Source organism: Moschus berezovskii, chromosome 10 (assembly GCF_049115385.1).
Source record: "Moschus berezovskii isolate FMDL1 chromosome 10, NW_MosBer_1.0, whole genome shotgun sequence".
NCBI lineage: Eukaryota > Metazoa > Chordata > Mammalia > Artiodactyla > Moschidae > Moschus > Moschus berezovskii.
Window position 1 is genome coordinate 79,419,375 of NC_142469.1, and position 13,891 is coordinate 79,433,265.

General features: G+C 45.1%; 1 protein-coding gene across 4 annotated transcripts in view; it reads right to left on the bottom strand.

The window, feature by feature from the left end:
• Nucleotides 1-986: 986 nt before the first annotated feature.
• Nucleotides 987-13,891, bottom strand: part of SGK1 (serum/glucocorticoid regulated kinase 1) — a 115,828-nt gene continuing 102,923 nt past the window's right edge. The window contains exons 1-12 of one of the 4 annotated variants that reach the window (XM_055433349.2): nt 9,044-9,215; nt 6,218-6,293; nt 5,699-5,774; nt 5,182-5,286; nt 4,995-5,078; nt 4,762-4,893; nt 4,388-4,500; nt 3,923-4,046; nt 3,388-3,483; nt 2,769-2,924; nt 2,576-2,665; nt 987-2,181 (exon numbers count right to left, since the gene is read on the bottom strand). In XM_055433349.2, the coding sequence (XP_055289324.1) occupies nt 2,014-2,181; nt 2,576-2,665; nt 2,769-2,924; nt 3,388-3,483; nt 3,923-4,046; nt 4,388-4,500; nt 4,762-4,893; nt 4,995-5,078; nt 5,182-5,286; nt 5,699-5,774; nt 6,218-6,293; nt 9,044-9,077 (1,254 nt within the window). In that variant the 5' untranslated portion in view covers nt 9,078-9,215 and the 3' untranslated portion in view covers nt 987-2,013. Of the gene's footprint in view, nt 2,182-2,575; nt 2,666-2,768; nt 2,925-3,387; nt 3,484-3,922; nt 4,047-4,387; nt 4,501-4,761; nt 4,894-4,994; nt 5,079-5,181; nt 5,287-5,698; nt 5,775-6,217; nt 6,294-6,438; nt 6,597-7,328; nt 7,617-9,043; nt 9,216-13,891 lie in introns of those variants that run through there. The other 3 variants (XM_055433347.2, XM_055433348.2, XM_088840768.1) reach the window with 3 other exon arrangements.

Below are 13,891 nucleotides of genomic sequence, written 5' to 3' on the forward strand. Positions count from 1 at the left end.
CTTTGCTGACCAAGTCTGCCTTTCCCATCAAGCTCTGTAAGGGCAGAGATGTGTCAGCTTTGCTCTTGCTTTATCTTCAGTACTTAGAATAGAGCATGGCCCAGTGAAGGCACTCAAGTATTTGTTAAAGAATTACTTGTTACTTCAGGAAATGGCAACCCACTCCAGTACTCTTGTCGGGAGAATCCCATGGTCTGAGGAGCCTGGTAGGCTATAGTCCACTGGGTCGCAAAGAGTCGGACACGACTGAGCAACTTCACTTCACTTCAGACAAGACAAAGGTCGGGACAAACAGCCAGTTTCATAGGGCAGGCAATAAACATAGGGAACATTACTTCATGACTATCCTTGAGGCAGTTAAATGGACAAGGATTTGTTTGGATGGATTTGTGGATAATGACTGACATCATAGAATGCTGATAAAGCCCCCAGATAGAAATTGGCTTTAGGGAATTCCCTGGTCAAGAGCTTCCACTGCCAGGGGCATGGGTTTGATCCCTAGTTGGGGAACTAAGATTCTGCAAACTGCACAGTGTGGCCTGAAAAAAAAAAAACTAAGACTTTAAGACTGCCCTATTCTCTTCTGGCAATGGCACCCCACTCTAGTACTCTTGCCTGGAAAATCCCATGGGTGGAGGAGCCTAGTAGGCTGCAGTCCACGGGGTCACTACGAGTCAGACAAGACTGAGCGACTTCACTTTCACACATTGGAGAAGGAAATGGCAACCCACTCCAGTGTTCTTGCTTGGAGAATGCCAGGGATGGGAGAGCCTGGTGGGCTGCCGGATATGGGGTCGCACAGAGTCGGACACGACTGAAGCGACTTAGCAGCAGCAGCGGCAGCATTCTCTTCAGAGTCAGAAGCTGATGCTTCTGGAGGAAGTGAGCTACTGTCAATCACAGCAGCATTTCCCTGGTTTTCGATTTTAAATGGACCTACTATTGTTCTTTTAACTGAAATATACAAAATAACGCACTTGACACAATTTCTGTAAATATTTTTCAAGGTTTTATTGCAAACCAAAGTTGGTTTATCACACACACAAAAAGGTGTGTGGTAGGGAGGGGAGAAAGAATTGTACATATTATAACCATGTTAATTACAGTACATTAAAATGGTGGTTTACATTACAAATAAGCCTGTAAGTTTAAATATACTAGTGTTATAACCCAATGTACAGACTTTTTTTATACAATACATACAATTATCAGGGATGCAAAAAAAAAAACAACACAACATAAATAATGCCCATTTTATAGGTGACATTTTAAACAATGAAAACACCAGGCTCTGACTGACAACTGGGGCATTGGTCCATAAAAACCCTTTCTAAAAATAGAAATATTTGTAGCAGCAATGCTTTCTTTAAGCATCTGGATACAAGTCATTGCAAGACCATTTTCAATAAATTTTAACTAACTATATCTTACAAAAAAAAAAAAGCAGTCTACACATAAATTTATCTTCCAAATATGGAAGAAACAAACAATGTCCCACGTTGTAGTGTCCTGCAAGTGTCACATTGATGCTTAAAACTGAGTCCTTCTGTGAGCAAGCATACCACACTCATACGGCGGATCACACAGGGAGTCCACAAGGAGAAACAGAGAACGAAAACACTCGGCAACAGGAAAAGCTTTGGAGCTAACACGATCTCATCAGAAAAGGCACATTTCATAAGATTCGTTATCGTGGCCCAGACAGACCTCCAGAAGCTCCTTCTCACAACAGCGTCTGCCTGCCAGTGAGACCACTGCATCTGTCTCGGGCGGCCCTCTACTGCTCATTTCAGAGATAGCACCACATTGGAAGGAAGAATAAAGAGGAAAATCTCACAAGCTCACTGAGGAGGATGTGCTCTTCGAAAAGCTTCCAGCAAACAGTGTGCAATAAGACTGCCAAGATGGGCAAGCTTCCAGGGATGTGCAAATTCTCTTTTAAGATGTCCTGTCAGCTGGCAGCTCTGCCAAAAGGTTAACTAAAAAATCCTTTGCAACCAACCCTAAGACCACTCAGAGGAAAGAGTCCATGGGAGGTGCATAGGAAAAGCCCAGGAAGGCCTCAGCCGCTTCCTTGACGCTGGCTGTGAGAAGGAGGCTGTCTGGGGACCGGCCAATGGAGTTGGGGACCGGTTCTTCGGTGAATTCAGGATCAAAGTGCCGCAGGTCGCTGGGTCCGCTCTGTTGCAAGAAGAGGGAAAAAAAAAAACATGCTCCATGTCAAGAATTCACAGTGGAGACAGGCAGGGTAATTCTTGTGCAAGTTTTAGGCGCTATATAGAGACCATCACAAACCATTTCAAGCACAAACCCCACAGGCCACATAAAGTTTAAACTATGAAGGTCATGTTTTCTTTCTGTCTTTAGTTACTTTAATTTATACATGTGTTGAAAAATTATGTGAGCTTCATAGAGATAGAAGTTCTACTTTTTCTGTGGGTAAAGTAATGGTTTATGAACAAAATATCTGCCAATTTATTCCTTGGGGCCCCCCCCAACCCCTACCAGCGCCATCAAACTCTGACTTAAAAGAGAAGCCCTTGGGTTTCCACACATGCCCAAGAGAGCTACTCACCACATTTGGATTAAAAGGGGGAGTAATCTTCTTATTAATGAGATCTTCCCAGTTAATTAGGGAGAAGAAGACATGATTCTTAATCTCCATCTGTTGAGAAAGAAACATGAATTTAGATGCCTGAAATTCAAGAAGGGCAGTGAGGTCTAGGGCTCTACCCAGACAGCCCAGGAGGACAGGAAAAGTGACTCACAAAGTCATCCTTGGCTCCCAGCCTCTTTGTCCTGTCCTTCTGCAGGAGGCCTTCCAGGACGTGTCTTGCAGAGTTTGTAATATTTGGCTTCAACTGGAGGGGCTTGTTCAGAATGTTGTCGTACATCTCAGCTGTGTTTCGGCTATAAAAGGGAGGCTGAAAGAAGGGGGAGGATTACTTACTAGTCAACTGGAAGTTCTGGAGAGCAGTCATTACCTATAAAGACTCAGACTGTAATGCATGAAGCTGGATTTGACAAAGTCTATCATTTGATAGGTTTTCTTTGCCCTGGATTTTTCAGTGTCTATATTTTGCCATTCTGATGGGGGGTCGGGGTAGATGCTAATAAGCCATGTTTTTCACTCTCACATATGTTAAGTGTGGTCAAACCTAGTAAAGCAGGAACTTACAAAAGAAAAATCCACTAGGTAAAAGGGTTTATCCTAAGACACCTATAATTTAACCAATATGCCTGTCACATCAGCATTTGTTAATCTTACTGATAAAGGGCAAGACATGATGATCAAGTCTGCAAAAGGGTTTGTGTACCCAGATGAGTCTGGAGGGAAAAATGTATCAACCCAGGGCAATATTCCCCGATTCTCAATGGGCTACTCACCAGGCCATACAGCATCTCATATAAGACGGCCCCCAGGCACCACCAGTCCACAGTTCTATCATAGGGCTGCTTATGAAGCACCTCAGGCGCCAGATACTGAAAGACCAGGAAAAGAGAGTTTAGAGCCCCTGAAACCAAGCACTGCCAAGATCAGGTGTGCGCCTCCAAAGGGCTGAGACACACTGGGTTTACTTGGAGGATATATTTCCCTAGACTACTTCCTGATAAAATTGATGCCTTTGATGCCGACTGTCCACTTATATGTCCTGATATTTAGAAAGCTAGTGGGTACCCCTCAGCTATCTTGAGAATTTAGAAACCTTCTATGACCATGGATCTTATGAACAGCTCATTTTAATTAAAGCAATATGAGGCTTTGGAGTTTCTCATGCCTCCAAGACTAAATGTATTTTACTTGCACTGAACTGGACTAGAACACTTCTAAGAATACTCTTTCAGTAGTTCAAGGCACTAGTGCAATGATATCTTCCTGGAGGAATGGGTAGACCAGGCACCAAATCAAGAGTGTGCCTACCTCGGGCGTGCCGCAGAAGGTGGACGTCGTGCCATTGTGTTCAATGTTCTCCTTGCAGAGTCCAAAGTCAGTAAGGACAATGTGTCCTTGTGAATCTAGCAAAATATTTTCTGGTTTTAAGTCTCTGTTTAAAAAAAAAGAAAAAGTAGTCACATAAATTAATTTCACTGCATGAGTAATTCTCTGTAAAGATCATTGCTAGGGCTGTTAGAAGCACTTTATATTCACTGTAGTTGTGTTAGTAAATCTAAAAAGGAGTCCTTGTTCTGTTAATCTATTCTGAATTAGGCACAATCTGTATTGGCCAGTTGCCTAGTGGAAGGGAGTCAAGACCAGTCACATGCTGGAGATCTGGTTTTAGATGAACAAGTTATGCGTGAACACAAATTATCTTAAGGCGCTGTCAAAGCTTGGGCTATGGTCTCCTTTACACTAGAAGGGCACCTTAAGAGCTCTTCAACTCACCTATAAACGATGTTCAGAGAGTGCAGGTAACCCAAGGCACTGGCTATTTCAGCAGCATAGAATCGAGCCCGTGGTTCCAGGAAGCATCGCTCCCTCTGGAGATGGTAGAACAACTGTAGAAGACAGAACAGAGTTAGCTTGGGTTGCCAAGCCAGAGGACAATGCACTGAATCAGTCTTGACATATATATAACTAAAGAGGACAATGGCAGGAAGCAGCCCTAGTCTATTAACTATCTGAATGCTGGCAGGTGAAGGGAAATGCTAATTCTGTTGACTTTTCTCCTAACTATCTTTTACAAACTTTCTTCTCAAATTAAATGAAGCGGGCTATGCACAGACACCCAGGGGTCAGCTCCCATCCCCTCCACTCACCTCTCCACCGTTAATATAGTCTAGGACGAAGTACAGCTTGTCGGCCGTCTGGAAGGAGAAGTGAAGGCCCACCAGGAAAGGGTGTTTCACGTTCTTCAGGAGAACATTCCGCTCCGACATAATATGCTTTTCCTAGAAAAAGGACAATGCAGATTTAGTGGCAAATTTCAACTTGGCGCCAAGATTCCAGTGTAATGTTTAGTGAATGTCTTATCTCCAAGCCCAGCTCATACCTCCTTCTTTTTCAGGATTGCCTTCTTTTGTAAAACTTTAACTGCATAGAATGCTTCTTCTGCTTTGTGTCTTGCCAGGAGAACCTGAAATTTAAAATAGAAATCATTTTCCTGTTCACATCCAGGGAGAATGTAAAATTAGCATATGAGAGACTATAAACATTAAGAGCTTCAGATGTAAAATTACCTTTCCAAAACTGCCTTTTCCAATTACTTTCAAGAAGTGAAAGTCAGATGGTTTAGCATGAGGATTGGATGACGGGCCCAGGTTGATTTGCTGAGAAGGACTTGGCTGGAAAATAAAAGATTTTCCTTTAATCTTTTCCTTGTTTCAAAGGAAGATTGCGATAGTAAAGTACAGGCAATGTAAGAGATGGGATATCTGCAAATGACTAGGCAGGTACCCAGACATCTATAAACACATTTCAAAATACCTTTTGTCCAAACATGTGCATATTGCAAAACAGAGTATGGAAATTGTACACAATCGTGCTGTTCTTAAGCAGATAACACTTTTATGAAATATGCCTTTCAAAATGCTCCACTGATTCATACTTAAGTGCTTATGTCAGTTGTCTGCTATGAACTAACAAGGCATTCCTGCCTTGATACTAACTAAAATGCTATTTTAATTCATCCACGTAGGGAAACTGACTCATTTTTAAGATCCCTCCATTGATGTTTCACGAATAGAGAACACTTACTGGAGGAGAAGGATTGGCATTCATAAGCTCAGGCTCCTGAGGTGGGGAGATTTTCAAAATGGACTGAACTTCAGGGCTGCAGAGAGGAAAGGAACAACTTAGAACATCTTAACTCGCCACAAGGGGGCAGATAACACCAACAGTGAATTTCTGGCTCAACTTCTCCGGAGGATTCAGTGTTTAAACTAAAAACACCCGAATCAATTACTGTTAAAGAAAATAATAGCTAAAATAATAAACCCAGTGAAACACAGAGATGGGGGTTGTTCTTCAAGGAGAGAGGAGGTGAATGGGGAAAACATGGAAATTTTATCTTGCATCTCTAGTGCAAGCCAAATCAGCAAATTAATTTCAATGTTTTAAATGTCTTCGATAGTTAGAATTTAAAGAGAAAAGGGATCCCCCACCCGCGGGAAGTCTTTGGCTTCCTGATCAATATATTAATCGGAAGTGTATTTTACTGCTGGTAAATGGAAACTTCACTATTTTTATTTCCCCCAATTCCCCCCCGAAACTTACTGTTTGCATGCATAGGAGTTATTGGCAATCTTCTGAATAAAGTCATTCAGGCCCATCCTTCTCTGTTTCATGAAAGCTGTGAATTAAAGAGGAGAAACATTTAGACAAAGGCTTTGTAATATCCAACGCCACACACACTAATCTGATCCCGGGCATTCAAAAATTTCCACTTCGCGTAACCTAGAAACAACCTAGAAGTCCAGTCGTATCCCTACACTTACCGATGAGAATGGCTACCATGCCTCTCATTCTGGAGTAAGTGAGGGTGTCTCTAGCAGCCTCGGTTTTCACCGTCATCGCCAGAGAGAGCACGGGGAGTCGTTACAAAGGGGAGACGGGCTCAGCCAACACCGCGCTCAGGCCCAGTCTCCCGCTTTATAAGCGTTGTGCCGCCGCGGGGGCGGGACCCACGCGACAACGAGTAAGCGGCGCGGCCCGGCCCCGCCCTCGGCCCCGCCCTCGGCCCCGCCCCCAGGCGCCGCGCGGCTCAGCCGCTGCAAACCCGCCGGCGGCGGGCGCTTCCGCCCCTGAGGAGAGGGCCAGCCGGCAGCAGGGTTGGGGGGTTCGGGGACCGCCCCGGGGGGGACCGGCCGGGGACTGTTATTCGCCTTCCTCGGCTCCCGGGCCGGAGGCGGAGGGGGCGGGCGGGAGGGAGCAGCCGGGGTAATTTTCCACCTTTCTCATTTATTCCGCCTTGCGAGGAAATCAGAGTCGCGGCAGATCAGGAAATCAGAGCGGTTTCTGCCCGGTGCGCGGCGATCGGGGTGGCTCTGTGCCCGCTCTGGTTTCTCAAACCCTCAGTTCGGATTGCCCCCCGCCCCGGCGCCGACTCTGATCCTCTCGCGTAATTCACAAAGCAGTCCCCCGAGCCCTCGCCCGGCGTGCAGCGCACCATCAACAGCTATCTCCGGCGCAGAGCGGCAGCGCCGGGGGAGGGTGGCCCCGCACGCCCCTATCTTCGGGGTCAGCGTGGTTCCCCGGCTCCCGCCGCCCTCCTTTCCCCGGTCCCATCCTCAATGCAGTCCCAGATACCCAGCCCCTCTTTCCCGATTCGAGCAACTAGTGGAGGAGTGAGCAAGGCAAGTTCCCGCGTGGCGGCAGCGGCGCTTACCCAGTCCGGTCAGTAGGAAGGACTCGCTCCTTTTCTGCGCCTCGGCCCTCTTTTTGTGGCGGGGCCGGAGCAGGGACTCGAGCCGGGCCCTGGTCAGCGCGCCCTGCATCTCCCCCATGGGCAGCGGCGGCCGGGCGCGCAGCGGGCTGGGGCGACGGGAGAACACTGACGTTTCCTTGAAGGAGCCGCCGTGACTCAGGCCGGGCAAGATTTCCTGCCCCGCGTCCCAAAACAAACAAATGGCCCTTGTGCACGGCCGAGCCGCTTCCGAAAACGCCTTTTTTGTGCTTTTGGCCCAAGCCAAGCAAGGCTGAAAAATCCCAGAACTTGGAAGAGGAGGAAGGAAGGAAAGAAAGAGGGAAGGGGGAGGGAGAGAGGTCAGGAATGTGGAGGGGAGGGGGCGGAAATAAAATTCGTCTCTGCACTAAGGGGGGAAAAAATCTGCATTTCACTTTTTTTTTTCCTAATGTAATCTTTGGGAACATTCTGTCCTTTCCGCATGTAATTTTTCCCCTTGCATTTTTAATCCCCCCATGCCAAGAACACGTGAGGAGGTGGCAATTTAGGGGACCGACCTGGCATGACCCCGGATTGGTGCGGAGCCGGCACCGCGGGCACCATCGAGTCCCGAGGTTCCCTCTCCCGCTCCCCGAACTGAAAACTCCGCTAGGTCGCACCCCAAGGTCTTAGTTTGTACTTCTTCCCTAGCCTTCCTCCGGTTTAATTCAGGGCAGAACCTTGCTCTTTCTCTCAGTCCCTGGTAACTGTGACTCCCGAAAGATTAGCCGGGCGCCTCCTCCGCTCCAGAAAGCAAAGGAGGGAGGGGAGCGCTGCAGAACCGCCGTGCGGTGCCTTCCAGTAACCCCGCCGCCCGGAGATGCCTGAGAGCTGCAGCTTGACCGCCGGTGCGAGGACTCGCGCCAGCGCCGGCAGGGAAGCCAGGAGCCGGGAGAGGGCTCCTAGCTACTAAGTTCGCAGGGTCGAGCGCCTGGCGCTGGTCAGTTATGTCTGCAGCGACTGCCCTGCCATGACCCCTTACTTGCCAACGGCCTTGCCATTTTAAAGTTGTCTACTGGATCTGACACACTCCGAAATACCAGCTGTCACACCAAGAATAGCCTGTGAAAGGGTTTTTCTTTAGTCCTGGGTAGGAATTTGTTTTGCAGGCACAACCACTTCATTTGCCCGAATGTGATCTGTAGCCTCAACTGCTTCTCGGGTTTGTTCAGTTACAACAGCCCCAAACTGGCAGAAGAGAACAACACATCCTGGAGACTGGCTGGGAGATTTTGCTCAGCACCCACTCTTTAAAAAGCACTTAACTACTGCCTGAAAGGGACACTTCCAACCCAAAGCAAGGTTTTTAGGAAACTCCAAATCACAGAAACTGGCCCATTTCTGCTTCCTCTTCCATGGGTTCATCATATAACATGACTCTATGATTGCCTATGCCCCCATATCCCATGCTCCACCTCAACAAGTCTAGCGGGGGGCCTGCTCCCACAAGGCTCCTTCCCCTTTTGAGAGTGAATATTTTGAAGAATGCCCAGAAACACCAAACTGCACCAAAGTTTCTGCCAGTTTGTTTTTTAAACATTAAGAAACCTCCAGAGCCTCACTTCCTGTGCCCTCCCCAAGCCAAGTAACCCCAAATCCTCTCCAACATCCTTGTTCTACCCATTCCATCCAAATGATAGTAATAAAAGCAGACAAACCTTTCAAAGGGGATTCTATAGCTTCCTCTTTCATTCTTCAGGTTGCCTAGGATATGAAGGTTGGGGATTGCTTTCTGGAGTCTGGAGGTAGAGCTTAGTTATGGCTAGAGTAGCCTCCCTGCTATGTGCCTGATAAGACTGGAAGCTGGGATGACAAGGGAACATGACTCAGAGGCGACTGTCCCAGCTTTGTTTTGAACCCCACTTTATATAAAGGCAATTTCCATACAGGAAAAGAACGAGCTGCAAAGTTCACCACTGGGCCACTTTATTCCCTTCATTGCAACATCACCCAGAAAATTATAGTCATCAGTGTCCTGGGTTTATTACACCCCCAGCAAGACACACAAGAAATGTAACCTGACTGATTATCATCACAAATCAGTGCAGAAAAAATTCAAAACACATGCACAGGGTTCATTTTCTCTCAAAGACGCTCTTTCCCGCATTCCAGGAGGAACGAGGAATTTAAGTCAGAGGGCTCTAAGTGGAATAGAGAAGAGGCACAACCATATGATTTGTGGTTGGAACCGAAAGGCATCCTCTGATGTGCTCACCCCTCCCCCTCCCCTAATGTACAGCCTTTGGAGACAGACGGTCTGCTAAACTTATCATTTAACGGGGAGAATCAAGTTGTTGAGACTGGCTTTTCTTCCAACCGGATACCTGATGGGTGGAGCAGGCGCCCCCTGTTCTGTCCCAGCAACCTAGTAAGACTTCCGAACAGGAAGGTGACACACGGCGGCGGGTGGATGGGGTAGCGGGGAGGTAGGCGGGGAAACTGTGTGTGACGCGCGCCTAACTCTGCACAGGCTTTAGGTTGTCTTGTGGCCACTGTTCCGACGCTTGATCTGCTCTTCCTTCCCGTCGCCAGCCTCTTTCTTTGGTTCAGACAGTGCTCCCACCGGGAGGAATCCGGCCCCTTCCCTCCCACTCCGTGAAGGTGAAGTGGCTGCAGTTGCGTCACCAGAATTTGTCCGTAAATACAGTCTAGAGGGCGCTCGCGTCCTCCCGGAGAACTCCCAAAGGCGCGTTTCCCCCACTTCTCTCCTGGGGCTAATCAGTTCCAGGTAATTCCTCTACAGCACCTCTCGCAAAGAAAATACATAGACGGCCTGATATGAGATACGCTAATTACTTCTCCACTTCCCCAAGCCAGTCGTCTCATTTATTCCTCATATTGGGAAAACTGCAATCAAAACTCCCAAACGGGAATTATTCACCAAGACATAACGTTTGCACTGAAACAAAACATTTCCCAATATATGTGTATCTTAGTACGAAAATTATTTTAACTTTTCTTCTTAGTGATTAAGTAAAATTTTTCCTGATTGATGAATTACAAATACTGCAACCTGAGAGCTTTACTGAGATATGACTCTTTCTATTTAATTTAAAGGCCCAGAAAACAAATTCTTGGTATTTCTCAACATATTAGAGAAAGTATTTTGAAACATAAAAGGACTTAACTTTTTTCCTTTTACTGTTAAAGTGTTTTAATATCAATATAAAATAAAATCAGGGTTTCACTAGCAAATTTCAGAACATGGACAGTGATTTCTAAAGTGATTTATCTTCTTTTCAGAAGTCTAAATATGAAAACATACAAATCTTAGGGATTTAAAAAGATACGGTATTTTTTTCCCATTTTAATACAACTGCAGTTTACAAACATGCAAGATAATTAAGTTCCCCTCTTGAGTTACTTCTTTAATGTATTGGCTGTGATAGTCTTCAAGCCTTCATTCCTAGATACAATATCTTCCATTGATAATAGAGCAATATAATTATTTCATATTGTTTGAAGTGTCATAAATTCTAGAACAATCCTGTGCACAGTTTAGGTTTTATTGGTTAATGGATAGAAAATCTTTTCCTTGGAACATCACCAAAGAAACTACATCCAGAAAACATAATTATCACTCTAGAGAGCAACAAAATGGATTAGTTTTTGTTGAAGGTTGTCACCTAGTGCATGTCTTTTTTACCGTATTCATCAAATAGAAAATGATGATGACAAATGAGCTTATTCAAGATAGCTATTACTAGCAATAATGGTAATAGTAATAATGATTGGATGGCATCACCGACTCAATGGACATGGGTTTGGGTGGACTCTGGGAGTTGGTAATGGACAGGGAAACCTGGTGAGCTGTGGTTCATGGGGTTGCAAATAGACACGACTAAGCGACTGAACTGAACTGAATTACTAGCAATGGTGGTTAAATCAATGTCTATTTATAGAACACAGGTTCTATAGTGATTATTACCTTCCCTGTTCGTAATTGCCAAAATTGACATGCATAAAGGAGTTAGGAATGTGATACAGCAGATAACTAAGAGAACACATTATCTAGAATAATAGTGTTGAGTTATTAAAACCCACAAAACTATAGGCTTTATTTACGCAGGGCTTATTTTTTCCCCTTAGACAGTGGTTCTGAATAAATAAGACTATACACTGTAAGATCCTTGGAATAGAGTTTTGTTAAATAATGGACACGTAGCTGTCTAGTCTGCAGACCTGACTTTGTTTCTTCTAACAGCATTTGTTCTTTATTAAGGATTAAGCAAGTTCTTTTACTTCTGAGTTGGACAGATGATAGGAAAAATTGTGAAGTAACAATACTTGCTTTGAAGACCAGATTTATCTCCTTCCAGGAGCCTTCCTTTGTCACTGAAGTAGACTTCTATGCCTCTCCCACCTCCTACCCATGGCAGTGGCAACCCTGTGGTCACCCAGCCTCTGAAATATTGCCTCCTATCTCCTTCCTGTCAATGCCAACTGCTGTAAAGCCCTGCTCTCAGCTAATCATCACAGGAGATGTTGAACTGATCCATCCTTCATCTCTTCCTTCCTTCCTCCCCCACTGCCTCCTTCCTTTCCATTTATTCATTCCTGCAAGCATTTAGCAAGCATGTATCGACAAAGTAAAAATACTGATTTGGCCGAAAAGTTCCTTCAGGTTTTTCCATAACATCTTACAGAAAAATCCGAATGAACTTTTGGCTAACCCAATATTGAGATCAAGGAAGATAAATATGAGTAATACGGTTATCTAACTTCTAAGCACTCATTCTAAGTGGGGAGACACACACATAAATTATGATATGACACAATGACTGTTAAGACAAGAGTCTGAGAAATCTGCCATAGAACAAAGAGGCATTTTCTACTGGGGAGGGCAGCGGACTCAGAATTGTTGGGGAAGGTCTCCACAAAGAAGTCATATTTGGGTTGATACTGGAAAGACCAACTAGGTACAAAAGAGAGAAGTCAATCTAGGCAGAGGAAATAGTGTGAGCACCAAACTTTAAGGTGCTGTGTAGCATCTCTGAATAATTTAGAAATATGGTCCTTAGTCAAACCTTACACACAAGCAAATGAATATGGCCCTCTTGCTGCTACTGCTGATGTGTGAAAACAGCACTTTCAAGTGAAATAAAAAATATCTTAGCCGCCTCTCCCCCTTCCTCTCACTGTACCCCCCCTCGCCGATAATATAGAATTAATAATGTCTTAGAAAACATATTCATTTGAAGGAGTGCTGATTATTAGCCTGCAGAGGCACTTCTCTATCTGATACAGCTCTAGGCATGGTGGAACTCATTGATTCATTCATCCACAGATTCTTCTAGAACTATGCATCAGACATTGTGCTAGATGCAGGAGATACAGTAGTAAACATGATCTCACCTGGTAGGGGGCAGGTGCAGAATTACCCACAAAGGTAGATTGAGTCCTATTGTGAATAGATCTAAAAGTCACCGAGGAAAATCCCTTTTAAGTAGCAAAACATTACAGTGTGTTTTGAAAAGTTAATTCAAACCAAAATGTGATTGATCACTTAACTATCACTCACTCCTTAAAAGGATATTTGCTTTTTTTTCTACCCCATCTCATTGAAAATGAACAAATTTGCATACACAAGCATATATAAAGAAGTGTTGGAAGTTGGAGTGGGGAAATTTATGTAGTTGGAAGATGGATGAGTGAAAGTTTAGACAAGCATAGTTATAATCTAGCAGGCGTGTGTGCATGCTAAGTCACTTTAGTCACGTCTGACTCTGACCCTATGGACAGTAGCCTGCCAGGCTCTTCTGTACATAGGATTCTCCAGGAAAGAATACCGGAATGGGTTGCCATGCCCTCCTCCAGGGCATCTTCCCAACCCAGGGATGTAACCTGAGTCTCTTCTGTCTCCCGCATTGGCAGGCTCTTTACCACTAGCATCACCTGGTATGGGCCACTTAATCTGCTGGGTCAAGGTCAGAGCAGTTGGATGGGAATTCCTTCAAAGGCTTGAAAGGGTTATCCTCTTTGTTTTTCAAAGTCCTTCGTCCTCCCTTGGTCTCCATGCACACAATGTTCCAGAGTAGGCAATACAAAAAGTAAATGCCCTGATAACAGAATAAATTCTTACTACCAAGTGTTTGAAGTGAAACGTAAATTTTAAGATGGAAAAAAGCAGAGAGTAAGCCAAAAGCTAAACCAAGGGAGTTTTTGCTTGCTCAAGGTGGATGGGAGATAATAGAATGTAAATATGGGTCTACTGAGAAGGGAGAATCAATCAAAGCAGGTCAGAGAAGACAAGCAGCACAAAAGATACATCTTCTAGTTGTTTAGCTTATCCTTCAATAACAGAGGGAGGCACAAACTCCAACCGATGGTGGCCTGTTCTCTAATCCCTCAGGCCTCCATGGAGCACCTCTTTTGTGCCAGACACTGTGCTAAGTCCTGGATCTAACAAGGATGCCCAAGATGAGCAGCGTTGCTATACTCAGGGAGGGCAAAGTCTGTATTTAAAATGTAAAATTGAGCAGCACTTTCCCAAAAGCACAAGGATG